This window comes from Aulonocara sp. 'chitande type north' Nkhata Bay, linkage group LG5 (genome assembly GCF_057382095.1).
Source record: "Aulonocara sp. 'chitande type north' Nkhata Bay isolate Kocher_YH1m ecotype deep benthic linkage group LG5, A_spYH_male_GT1.1, whole genome shotgun sequence".
Classification (NCBI taxonomy): Eukaryota; Metazoa; Chordata; class Actinopteri; order Cichliformes; family Cichlidae; genus Aulonocara; species Aulonocara sp. 'chitande type north' Nkhata Bay.
In genome coordinates, this window is record NC_141348.1 from 45,018,327 (window position 1) to 45,042,151 (window position 23,825).

The following is a 23,825-nucleotide window of genomic DNA, read 5'->3' on the forward strand; positions in this document are numbered from 1 at the left end:
GCAAAAAAGTTATTAATGTTATGAGGTGTGTAGCTGGGAGGGGTTGGGGAGCGAGCCCTTCTGCTTTGAAAAGACTTTACCAGGCATTAATTAGGTCGGTCTTTGATTATGGGTGTGTGGCATATGGTTCAGCAGCTCCTTCTGTGTTGAGACGTTTGGATGTTCTGCAATCGGAAGCCCTTAGAGTGTGCTGTGGAGCTTTTAAAATGTCTCCAGTCAGTGCCCTACAGGTGGAGATGGGAGAAATGCCCCTAGATCTTAGGAGGAAGCAAGTGTCGGTGAATTACTGGGTTCATCTTGGTGGTCATGGTGACGCACATCCCACAAAGGAGGTACTTTTGGAATGCTGGGAGTATGGAAGAAGTCAGAAGGCTCATTTTGGAAAGGTGGGGAATCAGTGGGCTAAGGAGTGTCAGGTGTATGAACTTAAAATATGTCCTGCAGTAGTGTTCTCTGTGGTTCCCCCATGGTTATTGGAGACCCCTCCTGTGGACTGGTACTTGCTGGATCTGAAGAGAACATTGAAAGGCAGATTCGATCTTGTTTCAGCATTTCATTTTCACAGGTTGACTGCATACCCTGAGTGTATTCATGTGTTCACGGATGGTGCTAAAAGTCCAGTTACTGGAAGTACAGGGTTTGGAATAGCAGTTCCGTCAAAAAATAATGGAATACACAGACGCACTTCGGATGGACTGGCAGTGTACACGGTTGAAATGGTAGCAATTTTGGTAGCATTGAAATGGGTAGAGTGTTCGAAAATCAGGCAGGTGGTAGTATGTTCTGACTCGGCAGCTGTTCTTTCAAGTCTACAATCGTTTTGTTCGAAGACAAGGCAGGGCATGCTGTATGCTATTCTGGAGACTGTCAGCAGAATAAGGTGTTGTGGTGGCAATATTCACTTTCTTTGGGTGCCAGCTCATGTAGGGATCAGTGGAAATGAAAAGGTGGATAGGTTGGCGAAAAGAGCGTTGACTAAAAATAGGACTGAGATGGAAATTGCAAGCAGTGGATCTGAAGCGAAAGGTATTGTTTGGAGGCAGGTTGTTCAGGAGTGGCAGAAGCGGTGGGATTCAGGGAGTACGGGCAGGCAATTGTATCATCTTAAGAAGGAGGTGGCAGTGAGTAGGTTGTATAGGGGTAGTAGGAGAGATGAGGTGGTCATTACCAGGCTTAGACTGGGACATTGTGCATTAAATAATACACTACTGATGATAGGAGAACATGAGACGGGGCTTTGTGGAGTGTGCCAGGAGGAGGTGGAGACAGTAGAGCATGTAATACTGCGGTGCAAGGGCTATGATGTGGAGAGGTCAGTTCTGCAAAATAGATTGAAGGAGCGGGGAATTGGGGAATTTAATCTGAAGAGTGTGTTGGAGGGTAGTAGGGCACAGGTGAGGGAACTGGTGGGGTTTCTGAAGGCTATAGGTGTTTATGACAGAGTGTAGGGTTGTTGTTTTTTTGTTTTTTTTGATACAGCTTGTGAACTCACTGTCCGACCCATACTCCGGAACAGTAGGAGGCGGTAATGCTCCTTTGCGTTGGTTGCCAACCGCCGTTAAACACAAAGAAGAAGAACTGGGGGTGGAACTACACGGAGGAGACCGACAGTTCCTGTCGGACAGAGATTCGGTGAAGCCACAGCCAAACAAACCGCGCGGAGGCTAACAACTAGCAGTGCCAAACCCGCAGTCCCGGCCCGGTTCGACCCCAGGCAGCATGTACGCGGACTTCCGGGCTCCCCGGCGCCGCCTCCGGGTCACGGAGGAGTTCGAGGCTCCGCTGCCGCTCAGCCCGCGCGAGAGGAGCCACTTCCAGGCAGAGCTCCTCAATCAGCACGTGCTGGTCTGTGATCCGGAACACAGCCAGAAGATCCACGACCAGGTCTGACCACACCCACCTCACCTGAGCCCCTCCCATCTCTGCAGAGTTAACAGCCGCGCGTGAGAACACGGGCACAGACGGTCACGGGGTCCGTGTAGTGACCGTTAGACACAACCTGGGGCGGAAACAACATATCAAACAAGCACATATTGCCTTGTTTGCCTTAGAAAATTTTGATTGATGTATACGAGGTTTAGCCAGTAAGATTAGTAAATGAATCAAATAAACTTCGTTTGCTTTATTTCCAGGGTCAAAAAAGCCAAACAATATTTTCCATAACAGAGAGAGCGGTCAGAATAGATCATAGAAACAACAAAGGCACAGAAATCGTGCCAGGAGAGATAAAGAACATAAACAAAGACACGTGAGGAATCTCTTCTTTCTGACAGGAAACAAAATGAACAGTTAGCATCAGTCTTTTTTATATCCTACAAGAAAAGTTCTGGTGGGGTCAAAACAATGAATGATTTTTATTTGATTTTAAAAGGAATTTTCTTTACTGTGTTGGCTAACAGGAGTTTTCTATGGTAAGGTCCAAATTTTCTTCCACTCCAGGTCCCAGTATAATTAATTATTCCAGTGAGCACCGGCCGCTGGGACACAAGTTGTGTCTTTCTGAAATAGAGTTGGTTTGTCACTGGTCCTGGTGTCGAGCGCACAATTTGACGTCACATCCTGACCAGCAGGTGCAGTGTGTGAGGTGCATCAGCAATTTGCTGCCGGAGGTTTCTTCCTGTTAAAAGGGAGTTTTTCCTTCCCACTGTCGCCAAGGTGCTGCTCATAGGGGGTCATATGATTGCTGGGTTTGTCTCTGTGTGTATTATTGTACATCTACTGTACAATATAAAGCACTTTGAGGTGACTGTTGTTGTGATTTGGCGCTGGATAAATAAAATTGAATTGATGCACTTATGACTAAATCAGAATCCTTTATTAATAAGAGTAAGAACAATAAAAGACTCAACTAAATTAAATACATAAATTAAATACAATATATTACAAAGTCACAAAAAATAAGAAATAGCACTACTAAACAAATAGCTGAATGATAAATATCCAGATTATTACAGAGATTAAATATACATGATTGACATTTTTCACTCTAACCTGTAAAACGTTGTTTTCACTGGAGGACGTACAAACACTGTAACTACTCCACCATGTGTGTGTATTAGATGGAGTTGCACAGAGATGGCCACAGGCAGGAATGACTTCTTGTGTCATTCAGTGGTGCATTATGGGTAATCTCAGTCTCCCACTGAGCGTGTTCCTGTGATTGGCCAGCACGTCATGGAGTGGGTGGGAGAGATTGTCCAGCATTGTCTTTGTCTTGGACAACATCTGCCTCTCAGACACCATCCTAACGGAGTCCAGCTCCGTCCCCACAGCATTACTGGTCTTGTGATCAGTTTATTCAGTCTGTTGGCGTCTGCGACCCTCAACCTGCTGTCCCAGCATGCAACAGCACATAGGATAGCGCTGACCACAACAGGCTCATAGAAAATCCTGAGCATTGTCAGACAGATGTTGAAGGACCCCAGAGGTTCTGGCCCTTCCTGTAGAGAGCAGAGGTGTTTAAAACCCAGTCCAGTTTATTATCAGTGTGTACTCTGAGGGATTTATAGTCCTCCACAGCGACGCCCTGGACTGAAACAGGGCTCAGGTTTTAGAGATGACAATCATTCATGTGTGCTCACAGCTCAGCCAATCAAATTGGAAAGAGGCTTAGTCCCGCCCACTGCTCTGCCTGTATCCACCTTAGTGCAGCCAGGTGCTGACAGCTGAACACCTGTGCTCTTTTCAGGGTTACTTTGGTAAAGGGGTTCTGTCCAGATCCAGACCGGAGCACAACATCTCCAACCAATGGGAGCGTGAGTTTACACCTGCACAATGACATCATCTCCGGCCTCCTCCAATCAGAGCTGCTCTCTGGAGTCAGCTGGTCTCTGTTTCTGTTACAGAACACGAAGGCGTGTTTCTACCTGTGGTCTCACAGGCCAGGTTAGTGACACCACTTCCTGTCTATATTCTTAATCACACCACTTCCTGTTGTCGTTTGCTCACACAGTGATGTCACCTCTTACCTCACAGGTATGAGGAGCTGCTCAAGTGGGTGGGGTCAGCTCTGTCTGCTCAGGGATGGGATGAAGAGGCTGTTCATCAAACCCTGCTCAGGCTTTCTCAGCCAATACAAATGGAGGATGTGAGGAACCAGATGGGAGGGGAGGGGGAGGCAGAGGAGAACGGTGAAAGGGGGAAGGAGGAGCCGGAGCAAGAAGGAGGAGTCAGCCCCCAGATGAAGAGGTCAAGACGGGGGTCAGAGGTCGAGCCGGAGGCCAAGAGAAGCTGCAGGTAGTGTTTTGTTTCACTGCACCCAGGGTCCATTTAAAAATCAGTCAATTTTAGATTCTGCTTCCTTTACCTGACAAACATGAGAGGACAAATAAAACCTAAAACGAAAACACTATGTCGTTGCTTCTTCGGCTGAATTTGGCCGATTATCGTCAGTAATTTGACTCTAAACATCTGTGCAGGCAGACAATGGCATTCAGGCCAAAGTTCATAAACGGGTCCATGTGGTTTCTCCTCGTGTTATGGCTCTCAGCACAGTCAGGTGGTCTAGGTTTATTCAGATGATGCAGTTCAGTTTGTGTGAACCAGTTCTCTGTGAACACCTCCAGCTCAGAACAGGACTCCGACTCCAGTTTGGACTGTGATCCTGACTCGGATCCTGATCCTGCTCCTCTGGTTCCTGGTCCTGGTTTCCTCCTGGTGGTCTCTGACAGTGAGGTGGGTCTTCATGGTGGAGGAGAAAAACAGTCCTTGTTTTAATGATCGCAGGAAGCTGGAGTTAACATCTGATCACTGTGTATGTACGCGCAGACTGGAGGCGGGGTCAGGGAGGTGAGGCGGACACCGTTCTTTCTCTCCGAGTACCTGCAGCTCAGTCTGGAGGAGGTAATGCATCGTTTTTCTCATGTAGTCGTGTTTGACGTGTGTGTGTGTGTGTGTGGGGGGGGGGGGAGATTTCCAGTTGAGCAAACAGCTGTTTAAGTAGAACTTCAGGTTCAGGTGTTCAGATATTGTTTTTCTTCTTGTTTTTATGTCATGCTAACATAGCTGTGTCGCTAGCCACCACGTAGCACATCATCATATACCAGCTAGTCCAACTTCAGTAACCCTACAAACTGCTGCTTAGCTTTCTGTCTTCATTTATGTCTGAAGTGACAGCAGAGCTGTACGTTTGAATCTCTGTCAGAACATGCTATATCATGTTTAGGTGGAAGCTAGCGAGCTAACTTCCTGCTAACTTCTAACTCTGCTAAACTTCATAAATTCTGTTTTCATGGATGCCTGGATGTTAAACTTCATTGTTACACCTGGTAAAGCAGCAACACTGATGATTTTATTACAGATGAAAGAATTTAGACACCTCCACGATGACAGCATCATCCACTCCCACAGGTAGATAATGGTGATGGTTGTCTGAAGGTTGTGTGGTTTCAGGCTTTCAGCTGCACTGAGCAGGTTTCACAGTTACTTCCAGGGGTGTCAGACACACAGCAGGTCCTACATTACCAACAATCCTCAACTCCGTCAGGTTTGACAGCAGTGAGCTCCTGCTTCACCTGAACAAGCTGAGATGTCAGTGAGGTGTTCAGAGCTGCTGTTGGGGTCACAACAGGTTCAGCTTCTTTGTCTGTGTCGCCCTCAGGCCTTCTTCCTGGTCTACAGTCTGGGCTGCCTGTCCGTCTACCAGCAGCAGGTAACTGTCTCTCTCTCTCCGCCTCATGTGTTTCACTCAAAGCTCCTCCCACTCTGACCTTATTGCTCTACTAACCTCTGATTGGTCAGGAACCCCTGTCCATCGTGCAGCTGTGGAGGACGTTTCGGTCCCTGCGTCCTGATTTCATCAGCTCCTATGCAGTCTATCATCACTTCCGCAGCAAGGGGTGGGTCCCTAAAGGAGGGGGCGGAGCCAAGTATGGCGTAGACCTCAGTAAGACAAACACACAAACACTTGGGTAGGGGTTGCTATTAGGGCTGGGCGATATCATACCGTTCACGGTAATACCGGTATAATGTTAGGCAACAATAAGAAAATGAAATATCGCGATAGAATTTGGGTAAAACGTGCATGCGCAGTGCTTTTGTTTTCATACGCACATGGCCGAAAAAGCACGGCAGATCTTTGAATAAAACCGATGAACCAGAATTGGTTTGTAAAAATGGTGCCACTTCAGTGATGTGGAACTGGTTTGGTGTTTGTCCATCAGATACCCACCAAAGCACTTTTTTTTTTTTTTTTGTAGAACATGCAAGCGGTATTTGTTGAACTAAGGTGCTCGTAAATCTGGGAATGATCTGGGTCCTAAACTCCATCCTTTCAGGTCCCAAAGTCAAACGAACACTGCAGCATCACTGAGAGTTAAAAACTGTCTAAATTCTTTCATCTGTAATAAAATGATCAGCGTTGCTGCTTTACCAGGTGTAACTATCAAGTTTAACATCCAGGCATCCATGAAAACAGGATTTATTAAATTCAGCGGAGTTAGAAGTTAGCAGGAAGTTAGCTCACTAGTTTCCACCTAAACATGACATAGCATGTTCTGACTGAGAGATTTCTGAAACATTCAAACGTACAGCTCTGCTATCACTTCCAACATAAATGAAGACAGGAAACTAAACAGCAGTGACGTTTGTAGGGTTACTGAAGTTGGACTAGCTGGTATATAATGATGTGCTACGTGATCGCTAGCGACACAGCTATGTTAGCATAACATAAACAGTGAAGCTGGAGGACGAACACTAACACTTTTCCACTTATAAAAGTTAACGTGAAGGTTCTTCATGGTTAGAGACAAATGCAATCGCATGGCAGGATGCTGTAAACGGACCAAACTTCAGTCAGGAGAACAACTGAGATAATCCATCCACAATACGAGGTTAGTCATTAATATACTGCAACAACATGGGAATAGAGCAGCTGCCAGAGAATTCAACATTAATGAATCAATGGTACAGAAGTGGAGGAAGCAAGAAGAATGAGTTTAATAAAGTTTGATTTATCTGACTGCTTTGTTTCGCTTAATGTGCCTTATAATCCCGTGCACCTTATGGTCCGAAAAATATGTATTTGACTTTTTTATTTGGCTCACTGCAGTTTAATGTTGCAAAGCTCCTCTTTTTAACTTCAGTGGATATTATACATGGTTATGCTCAGGATATGTCAGCCCATTTCTACTGGAAATGCCTTTTGGTCAAACTTTCAGCAAGGAATTTGCATTTGCACTGTTACATTTTTATAAAGCTTTAATGCATAAAAACAGCTGCTTGTTTAAGTGAAAATAAATGGATGTTGGTTTTTTTTGCGCTAGTAAAGTTGTGGAGTTGTATTTTGTCTCACATCAATTATATCGTCAGTTATATCGTTATCGCAAATTTTCAAATATATATCGTGATAAATATTTTTGGCCATATCGCCCTGCTCTACTTGCTATTAGTCAGAAAACGTGAATGAACCCCAGAGATGGAGCCTAAACTCATGGGCGGAGTCTAAAATATGACTGGCCAGGGGTCCGTTCTTCGTACCTTGCTTACTACATCCAAGATCAAATCATCGCGCTAACTTTGAGCTCGCTATTCCGGTGCTCCGAACACACCTGCTGTTGACGATTAGTACAGCTGGATGAAGTAATGTGAGATCACTGGGTGGCTTAACAGGGGCTACGCATCGATAGTAGAAACATTGATCGGCAACCCTTTGATTGGTCGGCAAAAATGTCGATGGAGCGCGCTCGGTATTTTTCGGCAGCAGAGCAAGAACTCTTGATTGAGGGATTTCAGGAGTTTCAGAGTTTAATCAGAACACAAGGGAACACTGCAAAGGCTGCAAAAGCAAGGAGAGAGGGCTGGCAGAAAGTTGCTGACAAATTAAACTCGTAAGTAATTTAATAATAATAATAATAATAATAATAATAATGATGGATTGGATTTATATAGCGCTTTTCAAGGCACCCAAAGCGCTTTACAATGCCACTATTCATTCACTCTCACATTCACACACTGGTGGAGGCAGCTACAGGTGTAGCCACAGCTGCCCTGGGGCAGACTGACAGAAGCCAGGCTGCCATATCGCGCCATCGGCCCCTCTGGCCAACACCAGTAGGTGGTAGGGTAAATTTATTATATTACATTATATCCTCTTTCACATTAGAGCCACAACAGGACCCACTAGAACATGGGAACAAGTAAAAGTGAAATATAAGAATATTCTACAGAATGGTAATATTTATCACTTATATTGCTTTTAGTCTCTTGGAAAGAGACCCTGAAATAATCTGTTTGTTTATAACAGCAACCAAGAAAAGGGCAGAGCAAAAAAAGACAGGTGGTGGTCCTGCACCCCCTCGTCAACAAGTTGGTTAAGTAAATAATACCCTCACGGGAATATCGATATCTCTCTATGAGCACACTGTCGCGCTGAGCTAAAGGATCCTGTCTGTCCCGCAATATACGCTGGATTCTGTAAACTCTCCTTATCAATCTTGCACCTTCCGCAATGGGTTGGTCGCGTATACGGACAGGACATGGCTGCGACAGGCTTCCCAAATCCACCTTCGCTTTTATAGCCGTGGTCTCTCATCTTGATTACACGAAGTAATTTACAATTACTACTCTGAAATATGAATTACATCTGTAATAATCACATACATGTAATAGAATGTTAATAGTACATTTCCCTTTTTTAGGAAATGACCTGTATGTATCTGTGTGAAATCAATAAATGGATCAGGTGCTGCATTATCTTCAGTTACATTGATGTTATTTATTTATGGTGAAACAGTGGTGGAATATCGCTGTTGCTTTCGTATAAATGAAGCGGACATACCTGCGTGGCCGCGATCTAATCCTGTTTACATAAAGTAAGCCTGCTCCCCAGCAGGTTTACGCTTACGGATCTGTTGCTATGACAGCAAGTCCCGGATGAGCTTCGGGGAACCGAACGATCCGGGATCACGCGAAATCGTCAACAATCTAATCCGGCTAACCTACTTAGCGAGGTACGAAGAACGAACCCCAGGTGTGATATCTGATCATGCTGTGTTTGTTTTCAGTGTTGTACAGGAAAGGACCACCTTTCTACCACGCCAGGTAGCAAACACACACACAGCGGTGATTCTATGGAGGGCGTATCTTAGGGAAGCATCTTTGTTTTCAAAGTATTTCACATATTTTCTGTTTTAAACTCGTGACCTTTGACCTCTCTGATTATTCCTAGGGTCCATAACTTTGTCTCCATCCTCTTCCTGTAGCTACTCTGTGGTAATAGAACGGGCTGACGATGCATTCAAGGCCTCACCGTTGCGCCCGTTTTCGTGGCGTTCTCTGGCAGCTCTCAGCAGGATTACCGCCAACGTGTCGAAGGTACACGCCATCAGAGCGATCCCGCGTGGACCGAACTCTCTGCTCTTGGTTTCCTCAGAGAACCGCCTGTGTTTGTCTTATAGGAGCTGATGCTGTGCTACATCATCTATCCAGCCGACCTATCAGAGGCTGAGCTGGACTCACCTGTGTGTCTGAGAAAGCTGAAGGTCCAGGTAAGAAACCAGAACTGAAACTATCGATAATAGGGGGGGCTAAAACAGCTCCCAACAGCTAAAACAGGATCAGATAAAGAAGGATTATTTTGATCTGTGACTCATGCAGAGCTGATGCCTTCTGCACACAGCAGCGGGGGGCGCCGTGGCCACAGCGTGTTTCATTTGGGACATTTTTTCATGACTGACTCTAAAGGCATCGAACTGGCATCTTTCACTCTTTAGGCAGATGCGTGAACCACTCATGGAGCTCCTCTAAGCAGGATAACATGGAGCTGGAATGACCGTGCCTTATTTTAGACGAGGAGAAGACAAAATGTTCAAACTCCCTGTCGTGTCTTGATGTTCAATCATTCAGGGGAGGAAATCCCAAAATGTTGATTCTGTTCACCTGGATGTAGTCAGTGGGAGAACCGTCATTATCAGGTGACTTCTTCAGGCTCAGCTGACTGCAGCTCCCCGACCCTATGAACGGGCACCAAACTCATACCCGGCTTCTGCACCTGTCTCGCTTTGTGACTGTTAGTCTGTGCATTATAAATCAACTGATCATGAACCCAGTGTTAGCTCCTCCCACCGAAAACGGTACATCCAGATGAATAGAATCAACTTCCTGGGATTGTTGATGCTGATGTCCTTCAGGTCAGATATTCCTCATTGGACAATATGAAACCTCCGACCACATATCAGTGCTCTGACACTTTAAGTGAAGCCTCTGCTCTTCCTAAACTTCAGGCCTGTGAAGATTCAAGATGTGCACCGTTCAGACACTGATGTCATCAGATCCTACATGGTCCATTCCATGCAGCAGCTTGGTCGTTCTCCCCGTTGTTCTGACCGTGTCCCACCAGGACGAGACCCTGAATCACACCCCGAGATAGTCCTGGAGCCAGTGTGGAAGGACCCACGTGACCTTTGAGACGCTGCCTCTGAACCTGAGAGCCCGATGAGCCGTAGAACATGGATGTAGAAGCAGTGGTTGCCATGGAGCTGAAACCCAGGGTTAGGAGCTGCTTCCATCCCAACATTTCGGTTTTTAGGTCAACTTCATGCAGCTCCACCCCTCAGTAACAGCTGAGGTCATTAGCGTCCATCACACTGATCAACACTTCAGGAGGAGTGTCAGGGTTCAGTAAAGCTCCTGTTTCAGCAACACTGCCGTATCAACCTGTTATCAGGGATGTTAACATGTTAGCATGAGCTACTTAACTAAGAGCAATTACCCGTTAGCCACGTTAGCCATCTGCAAATAAAGAGTGAGACCAGAGCAGAGCAGCCAATCAGCCGAGCAGAGCTGATGAGGACTCATGTGACTCGATGAATAGAAGCTCCGCCTCAATGACCAAGTTGCTAGTAATGGGGGCGGGGTTTAGGGTTGCCTGCTGGTGAAACACTTTAGTGATGTAGTTTTGTCTCCACAGGAAGTGATCGTCAGCAGGTGGGTTTCCTCTAGAGAGCGAGCGGAGCAGGATGACATCTAATTGGCTGGCGTGAGACGCTTATGAGGTCATGAAATGGTGATGTCACATAAAAGGTCATGAGGCGTCGAATAGAATCTGTGTTTTCCGTTAAAAGACTTTAATGACTGAAGAAAGAAGAAATGTGAGCTCTCTGCCAGCCTCTCACCCTCACCTGTCCAGCTCCATGACAGGTGGTGATCAGCTGAAAGGTGTCAAGGAACGGTCATTCACTGACCTTTGACCCCAGGCCTTCAGGTACATGATTGGACCTGAATGCCTGTGTTTGAATGAAGTTCACACTCTGAGTTTTTACATGCTTTGATGAAATGCTGCCATACCTGTGCGTTGCAGGTGACTTTTCTGTTTCTAATAAAGGTGAACACACCTGAATCTGCCTGTTTGTTGTGACTTCTGTATCACTGCACCACAGCACACTCATCATTTCCACACAGCGATGGTTTGTTTGAAGGGTTTTATGTTCTGACCGTGCAGATCAAAGGACGTAGAACCTCTTCGAGAACTCACGTGAGAACAGGTGTGACTGAGTGTCTTTAAGTCTTCATCGTGATGATGATGAAAGCAGGTTCCCTCTGCTCTGCGGCTCCATCATGGAGCTCATTTGAATCTTTTCTTTTGGTATTCATCCTTTTATTTCCATTCACATGTTTTGTGATCATGAGAGATTGTTGCAGCTCTTCCACGTGTGGATACTGTTGAAAGGGAGCTGACGTCGTCATATTTTTGGATTGGGTAGCCTAGAAACGGATGGAAATAATAAAGACATTTTTATAGTACTTTAGTATTTTGAATTCTTGGCTGCGGTGTTTGTGAACGGCAGATTCAGGGAGGCGTGTCCCGAGCGAAAGGTGTCGCCCTCTGATTGGCTGTTTATTAACGTGGTCAAAGTCAAACTGCTTCAGTTTGTCTCACAGTTTTTAGTTTCTGTAACTCCGCGGCTGTTTTGTTTTGATCTCGCTGTATCCAGATCTCGCGAGAACACTAGCCCTCCCGTCGTTCGCCATTATAGCTAAGAGAAGCGTCCCCCGGACGAGCACCGGAGAGGCTCCGTTACCCGGACACAGACACGTTTTGCTCGCTGACACCCGCCGAGCCACTCTGCATCCAGGTAAGCCCGGTACTGGCCTGTCCGCCGGGCTTCAGCCCGACTCGGAGCCCGCTAGCACGGAGAAACGGCGGAAGGCCCGCTCCTGTTAGCATGCTGAGCTTGCTGCTTGCTGTGGAGGACTCAGGTGACACTCACCTGGAGCCTCCCGGCCGAGCCCGCGCAAACACCGGACTCACCGATGGTGGTTTTCCGGCCTGGGGGGGGGGTCACTGAGCGCGTGTTCACCTGAGAGGCTAACGTTAGGCTCACAGACATGTGCTGTTCACCTGTCTGAGTCATGCTACGCTGAGCCTCCGGGAGTCCAGGTGTAACGTTTACCTGCTGATCCCGTCATCAGATGATGTTTTCTACACTTTAAGTAGATTCTGACAGGCGTAACAGTGACGTCAGACACATGTGTCGCCAGGTATTTTTGTTTACCTGTTTGGTCACCATGGTAACTGATACTGATAAGCTGGTAATGGATTTAACTTGTACCTATTGGACAGCTGTGACAGGTGATTAAACTCTTTATCTCGGCGTGTGCATGTGTAGGTGCGCAGGTAGAAAGATGGCAGATGACCTGGACATCGAGGCGATGCTGGAGGCGCCATACAAGAAGGTGAGAGTCTGTTTGTCCTTTGCTCATGAGACTGTCAGCCGAACTCTGCTGCTCCACCCACTGCTGCTCACCTGCAGAGTTCTGCAGAGTAATTGGTCGCGCAGCGAGCTGGAAAATGAACAAAACTATGTCAGCTCAAAGTTCATTTGTAACTCCTCCTTCACCTACTGGCAGCGTTAAGGCTCTTTGACATCACTTCCTCTCTGGACCTTCCACAGGGATCTAGACTGACACCAGGGCTGCGTTCCAAAAGTCCATCCCATCTCCTATTCCTAATCACTTTCACTTTTCCGTGTTGAGGACTTAGGAAAAGAGAGGAGCCGTGCACAGAGAACTGAAATGACCTCACGCTCTTCTCTCATTAACAGCGTGGCGCCGGATGTCTGCCATGTTAAAACTGCAGACGTGCAGACAATGGACTACAAAATGTGCATCTTACTTCGCCACAACGTGTTGTGACCCTGATGTTTTATGGAGGTCATAGAAATGGGAACAGCCCGTTTAAAAATGCCCAAAAGAAAAAGTCTGTGAGACAGAGTTTACTGCAAACTGCTCAGACTAACAGTGAAAGAGTCCCGCCTTGTTTAATAGAGTAGATAGAGTGCGTGGGCGGCTCGTACAGTAACATGGTAAGTGGGACGGCTCGTGATCAGACGGTAAATGGCGTTCCTGTACTTCTGCACATCGTCCAGGTCACCTGTTCACACAGACTTCAGTTTGTAATGATGCAGCTCTCCTGTAGATGAATCCCGAGCTCCACCTGAGTCCTAATCCTCAGACCCTCAGACCTTTGCACAGTGCTCACTGGTTTCTGTCACAAGAGTTATTTGTTAAATCCAAAGCAGACTGATTCTCCTTCAGCCTCCTCTCGTGTATCTGCCTCGCTGTTTTCAGAGACAAACACTTGAACCTGAGCTCACACTGGATTATTTTGGTTAGCGGGCCTGCAGCGCCCTCCCTCGCCCTCCCTCGCCCTTCAGATATTTTCCTCAACATGAAAAACCTCAGCTCAGTTCAATTCCACTTTATTTGTAGAACAGGTGCTGTAAGGTAAGGACAGTGGCACAGAGACGCCCCCCCCCCCCCCCCCCCGTGTGCACACACGTGGTGACAGTGGCAAGGAAAAACCTTTCAACATGGAAAACCTCTGGCCGCTAAGCCCCTCCCCCTGTCTCCTCTCTGATCTTCACTCATGTCACGGTCGAGCCGTTACGTTTGTGATTTTCCTCCGTGTTCATACATTTTTGCGTCGACCAATAAAATGTCACCGTTTTTTAACGCTGGGTTTCATTTGCTTAACATTCACCGTTGTTTATAAATGATGATGAATATGAAGACGAAGCACAGCCCGCCTGCTGGCTGCTGGTTCAGCTGATACGTGATCATGTGACCAAACACTGCCTGAAATCCGCTGTGGCGCTGTGAGCAGCAGAGCGCGGCTGACCCTGATGATGATGTTGATGATGACGCGTCCTTCACATAATTAAACGCACATCTATCTCTCTTTGTAGACTTGCCTAACGATTTCTCACCTCTGCTCCCCTGAAAGCCACTGTGATCTGTCTCACTCAGAAGGTAGTAAAAGTCCCCATCATGCATTGCTGTACTCTGGTGCCCATGGTAACATGACTGTAGTTCCCTTGGTTAAACTGTCACCTGCTTCTGGTCCGACCCCCTCATCCCGACCCCCTCCACTGGTGAGGTAGTGCAGAGGATTCTGGGAGATGAAGTCGAAGAGTTAGCTTAGCTTAGCGTGGGGGTGGTCAGGACGTGGGGGTGGGTGGGGCCTACCTGTGTGCAGGTGAGCAGCAACGTTGCTCTCTGCCAGAGGGAAGCACCGCGATTTAGAGCAGCAGCTCTGCAGGAAGTGCACAGTGTGACCTTGCACAACACAGGTGTGACTTCACACAGGTGTGCAGCTATTCAGTTTAATCAGATATTATTTATGTAGTGCAGGTGAGGGCGTGTCCTAAGCTCTGGTTCTGGTTCTTGGCTCTGAGTGACTAATGCCTCTTTTCCACTACTACCTGCTCCACTCAGCTCGTTTTCTGTTGTTTTCCATTACAAGTAGCGCCTCGACGTGTTGCTATAGAAACGTGGCCGAAAGTCTCGTAGTGTCATTCGTATGTGACACGATCAACGTAACAGCGGAGGATGGCGTCCTCGCCGCTGCACGGCGGGATGGTTTGTGCAGCGTTGTCTGGTTTAAAAATATGGCGCGTTTGATTTTTGTGTGGGAGACGCTCTTGTGACTCATCGAGTGATGCCGCTCACTGGCCAATTGCTGGCATGCAGTCTGATGACATCACAGTTTTGGATCTGCTCTCCTGGATCCCCGGCCAAGTAGGTATTAAAAGAGTACAGTACCAGGTACTTTTTTGGTACCAGGTACTTGCAGTTCCTGGAAAACCCTAAAACCCGAGCGAGTAGAGAAGGTGCGAGTGGAAACAAGGCTGTAATCCTCCTGTCTGCTTCAGGGCGTCACAGGAGTTTCACACACCTGAAGAGCAGCTGGACTTTGGAGTGTGTGTGTCTGACACACACACACACACACACACACACACACACACACACACACACACACACACACAGCCCCTCCCCCTCCTGTTTGAATGACGCTCATTAAACTGTTTATATTTTCTCCTGTCCCCCCCACCCCCTACACTCCCTGACACCACCTCATGCTGTTCTCTGTCGACCCCGCTTAGGAGGACGCCAAAATCTCGAGCCCCAACGGACAGGACGAGCGCTCCAAGAGGTATTCACCTGCCTGCACATCCACAGCCAATCATCTGCCTCCTTCTCCTCCTATCCCAGCATCCTCCTCTGTCACATCAGTCCTCTGCATATCCTCCTTCACCTCCTCTTCTTCTCTTCCTCCTGCTTGGCAGCTCCATCTTAGGACGGCGTGTTGGCGCCACGTCAAGAACAAAATTGATCATTTTGAGAAAAAAGGCGAAATGTGGAGATGACTATTGTTTCAAGACGGCCGCTGTAGGCGCTACACAAAGATGAGCGAGACAAACTCATCAGCTCTTATTGTGATGCAACATCCATCCCATTTACTGCGCCAGGCTGTAACCATTGGTAACCGTGCATCTGCACCTTCTCTTCAGCGTCCTGACGCCGATCACCACGCCGCGTCTGTGCGCTATAGGAGAAATCACTTCCTTGTTACTAAAACAGAAGTATGACCTCACGACCCTGGAGGCAGTTTGTCCTGAAACACCAGCACATCTCCACGTTGTCTTGACGTGGCCTTGACACGCCGTCGTACCGTCTTCATCGTTTGTCATCCAATATATCCACTCTCCTCTGCACGTGTGCAAACCATCTCAGACTGAAAGCGTGACCGTCGGGACGTGTTCTGATTGGCTGCCGTGTGTCTCGCAGGAAGAAACGCAGCCGCAGTCGCAGCTGCGACAGGAAGCGCAGCCGGAGTCGAGACAGGAAGAGGAGCCGGAGTCGGGAGCGCAAACGTAGCCGCAGCCGAGACAGGCGGAGGAGTCGTAGCCGCAGCAGAGAGCACCGCCGCAGCAGAGAGCGCGGTGGGCGCTACAGAGACCACCACAAGCAGTAAGTTGCTTCCTGGTGGTTTTTTTTTTTTTTTTTTACATTAAAAGCTAACACACAGAGTAGGGCTGCCACGATTAGTCGACTATTTAGATCGTCGACGACTAATTTAATAGTCGACGCGTCGTTTGAAGCTTTGTAAGATCCCAGAAGACGCAGGAATAAGTAGCAGGATTTAAGAGTGTAATAACGGACTGAAACAGAAGATGGCAGCACTGCATGTACAAGGATGCCAGCTGCCGTTAAACCCCGAAGAAGAAGAAGCTGTGTCCAAATTCAGGAACCGCATCCTCCTGTGCCCGCATTTGTAGGCTGATTACGTTACAGCGACACGACGAAGATAGTCCAAATTCGAAGACTCCAACGAATGCGCCCTTCATTTCAGCAGATTTGAAGGATGAGTTGGGTGTGTCCTTCGTGGCCCAACCTATCCCAGAATTCATAGCGCGGCCCAGCTCAGTTTCCAACAATGGCGGCAGCTAGTTAGTTTTAATATTACTCTCATTATTCTTTCTGGGTCACAAAATAAACGTTTAACATATGTTCAAAAGCGCTCCGACGTTTTCGGAGACGTCTGTTACCCACTAGCTCGATAGCTAGCCGGGGGCTAGGCTAACTAGAGCCGTGAGAACACCGGACTCCCGGCAGATCGTTTTCAAACCCACCGCCGTCTTTCACTTAGATAACTTAAATGTTATTGTTTGGCTTTTTCAGTATTTTATTTGTTCCTGAGTAAATCTGTTTGGCTGAGATTAAAGTTTTTACACAGCTGAATAAACGTCAAGCAGACAGCTGATTATCAGAAGTGTGAGATGCTGGAGAATTTACTCCGGTGTCCTGTTATATTTTAGATAGAAGGAGTTTATTAAACTTCACCGAAACAATCTGCAAATTTCATTAAACTTTAATAAACTATCATCTTGTCTTTATTTTTAGTTAGCACAGACCTTAAACACTTCAAGCTGTAAGCTAATGATAGTTATATAAGAGCAGATGCTGCTGGTGCAATAAGCTGTACGTTTTACGTCCAATGGATGATGATCTGATTAGTCGACTAATCGCAAAAATAATCGGTGACTAGTCGACGATCAAAATAATCGTTTGTGGCAGCTCTAACACAGAGGAAGGCTTTTAACTTGAAAACTGTAGAGGAAGTGTTCAGTAGAACAGTAGAATCTGCAGTAGAACCCTGTGTGCATGTTTCAGCCGGCGGCGGTCGAGGAGTAAGAGTCCCGTCAGGAAGGAGAAGAGTCCAATCAGGTGAGAGCGTGGGTCTGAGGGGAGGAGTCTGTGCCTGTCTCACGGGATCAATAACTGGTGTTGATGGCGTTCTTTCTGCAGGCAGCCCATCGATAACCTGACGCCCGAGGAGCGAGACGCCCGCACGGTGTTCTGCATGCAGCTCGCCGCCCGCATCCGCCCCCGAGACTTGGAGGAGTTTTTCTCTGCGGTGGGGAAGGTGAGACGCCAACTTCCTGTTTCTATCGTGGGCCTGCTGCAGCGCCTCCTCAGCGTGTAGGGGTGACTGCAAGTCACGGGTAGTTTCTTCTTCCCACTTCCGCCGCGTGCTGACCACAGGCGTCGTCTGATTGGTGGGGTTTAAACCTTCAATGCTTTCGTGGCTCACCGCGGGCGCTCCTTCACTTCTCTTTTCTCTGGTTGGTGGAGTTCTTCTTGTCGTGATTTTTGATTCATTGCTTCTATTTTACTCGTTCACGCTACAGAGTGTACGTTTGTGTTTGGTCACAGAAAACGGTGGAGACAGAATGTCGCCGCCGTGCGCTCGAGCCTCGGCCGATCGTATCTGCGAGCAGTCGGACCCTCAAGCCCGCCCACTCGTTCCACCATCGGCGTGGAAAGGGTTTTCAAATCTACTCTACTTGGAAAAATCAGAACTGTAATAGGCCTTGGAGGGGTTTAAACCTTAGGGAAGTGATATCACTTCCTGTTATGATACGTGATAGTTCACACGTACGCTGTGAACACCATCGAATCCATAGTTATGTTTCTGCTGTGTGAGCTTTTTACTTGATCGCTGTCAGCTCCTCGGTGGAAGGACACGGCGCTCTGGGACAGGCTGAGTGTGTGACGCGTGAGCTCCATATGCAGAATGGTTACACAGTAAACATAATGCATATGTATGTTAGACAGACGATGGATACTAATGAAATGTGAACCGCGGCGCGGCCGGTCCCGTCAGGGGAACGTCCCGGCGATCCCTACCTCTGCACTGGCTTTACTCTGATTACTCCGGTGGATCGGCTGGTTGGTTCCTATGGCAACTAATGTTGCTCCTGTGTTTAGGTTCGGGACGTCAGGATGATCTCAGACAGGAACTCCCGCAGGTCAAAGGGCATCGCCTACATAGAGTTCGTGGAGGCAAGTTCAGTTCCTCTGGCCATTGGGCTGACGGGACAAAGGCTGCTGGGAGTTCCCATCATTGTACAGGCCTCACAGGTACACACACACACAACCCCGTTTAACTATCTCAGTGAGGACCTTCATTGACATAATGCTTTCCCAGCCCCTGACCCTGTGCAAAAGGTTTTTTTTTTAAAAAGTGTTTTAATGCAATTTGGTGTAAAGGGGGATGGGACAGGTCTGTTCTTTTATTATTTATTAATAATTTTTATAATTTTATTGGTTTTTATAGTTTTTTTTTATAGAATAAAAGTAGCCAGGGTTGGTGGCTAATTCTGACACTGACAGGTGAGCTGATCTTCCCTCGCTTAAGAAAGTACTGACATTGATGTGTGAATAAAGAGTTCAACCAAAACTAATGTAGTGTGAGTGCTGTGTTTACTAACGCACAAATAAAACAAAAAAATGTAATAAAAACTTGAATTCAGTGAGGGTGAGATTCCCCCCATAGAGGTGAGGGAGGATCGGCTCACCTGTTGGAGATAAGACCTTTTTTATTGTTTTGTTACATATTAAGTATTTCAGACTGTTTCCCTACTGGTTGCATTATTAGAAAATGGGGACCAAAAGCTCTGTATTCCCCTTATATTGCTCACATATTAAGACTGTAGGATCAGATGGCTAAGGCTGACACAGCAGGACGCAGGAAGCAAACAAAGGAGGAAAATATAAACCACACTGGGACATTGAAGGGAGAGTAAGGGTCCAGTCGGCCGCTAGGACCGTGCACCTAAGCTTAAAACAAGTACAACTAAGCCACAATTCCCTAAACCTAATTGTAACCCTGACACTAAAACCACATTTTGAGCCTCAAAAATGTCTTCAAACTTGTGAGGACCGTGAGTGTGTCCTCACAAGACTGTTGGTTCTCACAAGTATAGTAGAATGCAGATTTTGGTCCTCACAAAGATAGCTAGACAGGAACACACACACAGACAGGCTCAAGTTCAGGTACATCAAAGTATTCTAAATGTTCGAAGTTTAGTGTGTGTGTGTGTGTGTGTGTGTGTGTGTCTGTCTTCAGGCAGAGAAGAACCGAGCTGCTGCTGCTGCTGCTGCAGCCAACAATCTGCAAAAAGGGACATCTGGACCGATGAGGCTGTACGTCGGCTCGCTGCACTTCAACATCACCGAGGAGATGCTGCGAGGGATCTTTGAGCCATTTGGACGGGTGAGACGAACACACACACTCACACACACTCTCAGCTGTTCTCAGGTGACCCTCTGATGCCGTGTGTGTGTCTCAGATTGAGAGCATCCAGTTGATGATGGACAGCGAGACGGAGCGCTCCAAAGGATACGGCTTCATCACCGTGAGTTTGATTCCAGTGACAGAGACTGTGAGCAGAACCACCAACCTCTGATTGGTGAACCTGTGGGTCACCTGGTCACATTCAGGTGAGCCCGTTATGACGTGTCGGGCGTCACACGATGTGCTCTGATGTCAGTTTGCAGATGCAGAGTGCGCCAAGAACGCTCTGGAGCAGCTGAATGGCTTCGAGTTAGCTGGGAGACCCATGAAAGTGGGTCATGTGACCGAGCGGACCGACATCTCCATGGCGTCGTCCCTCCTTGACAGCGATGAGCTGGAACACACCGGCATCGACCTGGGAACCACCGGGAGGCTGCAGCTCATGGCCCGCCTGGCTGAGGGTGAGCCTGAGGTCACACCTGAAATCACACCTGTAACCCCGACTGTTTGTGTGACCTCTGACTTCTGTGTGTGCGTGTGCAGGTACTGGTCTGCAGATCCCTCCTGCTGCTCAGCAGGCTCTGCAGATGAGTGGGGCTATTGCCATCGGAGCCATGGCTGCAGTGACAGGTAACGACAACGTGGGCTTTAGGAGAGACGGCATCCATCCCACTTTGGAGATGAGCAGCTCTCATTTCCAGAAATCTGGCCAAATTTATTAAACCCCCCAAAATGTGACAGAGTCAGGACAGGAAGCAGAGCTGCAGTCTGACACACCTCTCTCCCAAACCCCCCTGAAACCCCATCTCCATAGAGACTGTCAGCTCCAAAGAGTAAAACAGTGAAATGTGGATTATTAAATATTAGGTCTCTCTCCTCCAAGTCTCTGTTAGTACGCGATAGAGATGGCACAATACCACTTTTTTATGTCCGATACCGACGTCATAAATTTGGATATCTGCCGATACCGATATGAATCCGATATAGTGTGTTTTTTTTGTTTTGTTTTTTAAATCAATAAAACAGTTTTTTTTTTATGTCTTGCTGCATTTTGTATAAGTTCATACTTAAGTTTAAAAAACTAAACTAAAGCTATTCTGTTAAACCTGTATGCAAGAAATACACTGCAGCCAAAATATGTCACAGATCAGCAAAACTGATCAATCTAACAAACGTAAACCTGCAGCATCCTCCCTATTCTGGTGTTTTACTTAGTGGAAATATTAAGCAACCTAACCAACAGGCTTGCACACTCTGAGCAAAAAAAAAATAGGGAACCACCCCCCACCCCCCACCTCGTGATGCTTAATTAAATAGATTCAACATCTTCCTTCAGCAGAACTGCAGACTGCACAGACGGTTCCCAAAGGAAAAAGTACTACAGCTTACTGGGGTATATTATATATACAGTAATGGACTTCTATACATTTTACATCAGATTCAAACTGGTTGTAAGATTCAGATAATTATTTGTTAAAAGCTCGACATTTTAAATGAGAATAAGAAAGAAAAGTGTGTCTTTGTGCCCCCTTTTCCCTGTTCATGCCCTATCGGCCCCCCTGGCTAAACCCTGCACAGTTACCAGCCGTCAGCTGTAGAAAAAGATCCTGGTGTAGAAAGTAATATTAAATAAATTCTAACAACAGCTGATCAAGCTTAAACGTGCTGCTGTTGTTCAGCCGCTGGTTTCCTCTTTCTGGTGCAAAGTGGGCCAAAAGCAAACAAGAGAGACGGACTCGCGACAGAAAAGCCGATCAGCTGATCATTGATCAGTTTCACATTGAAGTAGCAGCAGGAGAGGCAGTCGCTCCATATATCGGTTGTTAAGCTTAACGTGGGAATGCTTTACAAACATTCAGAGATGAACTTACACACTTGCTTTACTTGTCTGGGATAACTTCCTCAGAGATGAAATGCCGGTTTGGTAGCGAGGCTACAAATACTCAACCAGAGCGCCAACAGGTCTCGCACGCCACAGCCGCTCTATCACGTGAGGCACACTGCTCCGACGTGCTGAGGTTATGAGCTGAGTTACGCCATGTCGCAAGTTTTGTGAGGTGCTTTTGTGATATTTAATGGATCGGATTACATTTTTTGTTTCTTTCCAATATCCAATCCAGTAATTTAGGTCAGTATGGGACTGATACGTAATATGTGATCGGTCATCCCTATTACATGACTTAATAATTGATCAACAAATCGATTTACTCTGCCTTACAGAAACCTGGTTGCAGCAGGATGATTATGTTAGTTTAAATGAATCAACACCCCCGAGCCATTCTAACTACCAGAAACCTCGAAGCACAGGCCGAGGGGGAGGTGTGGCAGCAATTTTTCACACCAGCCTATTAATTAATGAAAGACCCAGACAGACTTTTAATTCATTTGAAAGCCTGATGCTTAGCCTCGTCCACCCCAGCTGTAAAACTCAGAAACCAGTCTGACTTGTTATCATCTATCGTCCACCTGTGCCTTACACAGAGTTTGTCTGATTTCTCAGACTTTTATCTGATTTAGTTGATTTCAGATAAAATAATTATTGTGGGTGATTTTAACATCCACGTAGATGCTAAAAACGTGCCTGGAGTTTCCTTCCTCATAGTAACATGCTCATAGGGTCTCGTATGATTATTGGGGTTTGTCTGTATTATTTACATCTAAAGCTCCTTGAGATGACTGACGTGATTTGGAGCAACACGAGAAACTCGTGTCACACCTGTTGGCTGCTGGTTGGTTCCTGTTCACTGATGTGAAGTGTCGGATTCTTTCAGCGGCCATGAACCCGACTCTCAACATGAACATGAACTCTCCTGCTCTGAACCTCCCGTCTCAGCCGCTGGCGACGCACTGCTTCCAGCTGTCCAACATGTTTAACCCCAGCAGGTAAATACCTCGGCCCACGTGTGTCCACAGGTGAGGAGGAGGACCTGTAGGCCTCACCTGACCTGTGTGTGTGTGTGTTTCAGTGAGGAGGCTCCTGGGTGGGAGCTGGACATCCAGCATGACGTCATAGAGGAGTGTAACAAACATGGCGGCATTGTTCACATTTACGTTGACAAAAACTCCACTGAGGTAAGAACCTGACCTCTTACCTCTGACCTTATCGACTCAGCCGGTAGTCGTGAGCTCCTTGCTGCGGCCGCGGTGGAGAGAGTGAAGTTTGTTGGGGCAAAGCTTTTATTTTCCTGACTCTGACCTTCGTTTGTTCCTAAAGTCTGACTTTTGTTTCTTTCACTTTTGGTTTTGTTTACTTTCACTGCGATGACCTTTGACCTCTGCTGTTTCCAGGGAAACGTCTATGTCAAGTGTCCTTCGATCCCAGCCGCCATGGCTGCCGTCAATGCCCTGCACGGGAGATTCTTTGCTGGTAAGATTCCACGTCACATGACCTGTGTGTCGTTGGTCAGCCAATCAGAGAGCACCTCTGACACACTCTTACCTGTCCTTCCAGGTAAAATGATCACCGCGGCGTACGTGCCCCTGCCCACCTACCACAACCTGTTCCCGGAGTCTGTCACTGCGACGCAGCTGCTGGCCCCACCCCCACGCCGGTGACTCGTTGTCAATGCTGCCCTCTGATTGGACACTGTAATTCAGAGCCCAGCCCTGTCCTGCTGGTCGTCACACATGCTCAGTGTGGTTCCCGAGGTCAGAGGTCGGCAGCCGTTTGTTTGATACAAACATGTTGCCCGGTCTCGATTGGCTGGTTCCCCACGCCACCGTTTCTTCCTGTTGTAGAGTCTCTGTGCGGCCACGCCCCCAAGTATCGTCCAGTGATTGAGCTCTGTGAGCTGCGAGGGTGTGGCCTGATGACATGATTGGTTTGCAGTTTAAATGTTTTTGTAAACGAGTTTCATTTTGTAAAAATTGTTGATTAAATTTTATTTTCTGTCACTCTGAGCTGTGGCGTCTGATTCTGACGGGCACACGCCCGATCTGATTGGCTGTGAGCAGAGCAGGTCATTCA

General features: G+C 47.2%; 2 protein-coding genes across 3 annotated transcripts; both read left to right on the plus strand.

Annotated features, from left to right (window-relative positions):
- The first annotated feature begins 1,242 nt into the window (after positions 1–1,242).
- tsen2 (TSEN2 tRNA splicing endonuclease subunit) lies at positions 1,243–11,335 on the plus strand. Its single transcript, XM_086293780.1, has 12 exons — positions 1,243–1,884; positions 3,689–3,755; positions 3,846–3,885; positions 3,976–4,236; positions 4,566–4,674; positions 4,768–4,842; positions 5,600–5,650; positions 5,740–5,884; positions 9,003–9,039; positions 9,201–9,312; positions 9,396–9,485; positions 10,907–11,335. Exons 1-12 carry the CDS (start codon positions 1,720–1,722, stop codon positions 10,964–10,966), a joined length of 1,212 nt encoding a protein of 403 aa, XP_086149906.1. The 5' UTR covers positions 1,243–1,719; the 3' UTR covers positions 10,967–11,335.
- Positions 11,336–11,857: 522 nt separating this feature from the next.
- LOC147331460 (RNA-binding protein 39-like) lies at positions 11,858–23,752 on the plus strand. 2 transcript variants are annotated; one of them, XM_086293777.1, is made up of 15 exons: positions 11,861–12,071; positions 12,606–12,672; positions 15,381–15,430; positions 16,066–16,248; positions 17,452–17,505; positions 17,587–17,704; positions 18,550–18,702; positions 19,691–19,837; positions 19,914–19,979; positions 20,115–20,319; positions 20,402–20,488; positions 22,630–22,741; positions 22,825–22,930; positions 23,147–23,225; positions 23,310–23,752. In XM_086293777.1, the coding sequence occupies exons 2-15, from the start codon at positions 12,622–12,624 to the stop codon at positions 23,411–23,413; spliced, it is 1,515 nt and encodes a 504-aa protein (XP_086149903.1). In that variant the 5' UTR covers positions 11,861–12,071; positions 12,606–12,621; the 3' UTR covers positions 23,414–23,752. The 2 variants fall into 2 exon arrangements, with proteins under 2 accessions (XP_086149904.1, XP_086149903.1); XM_086293778.1 differs by lacking the exon at positions 17,452–17,505 and having other exon boundaries at positions 11,858–12,071.
- Positions 23,753–23,825: the final 73 nt, after the last annotated feature.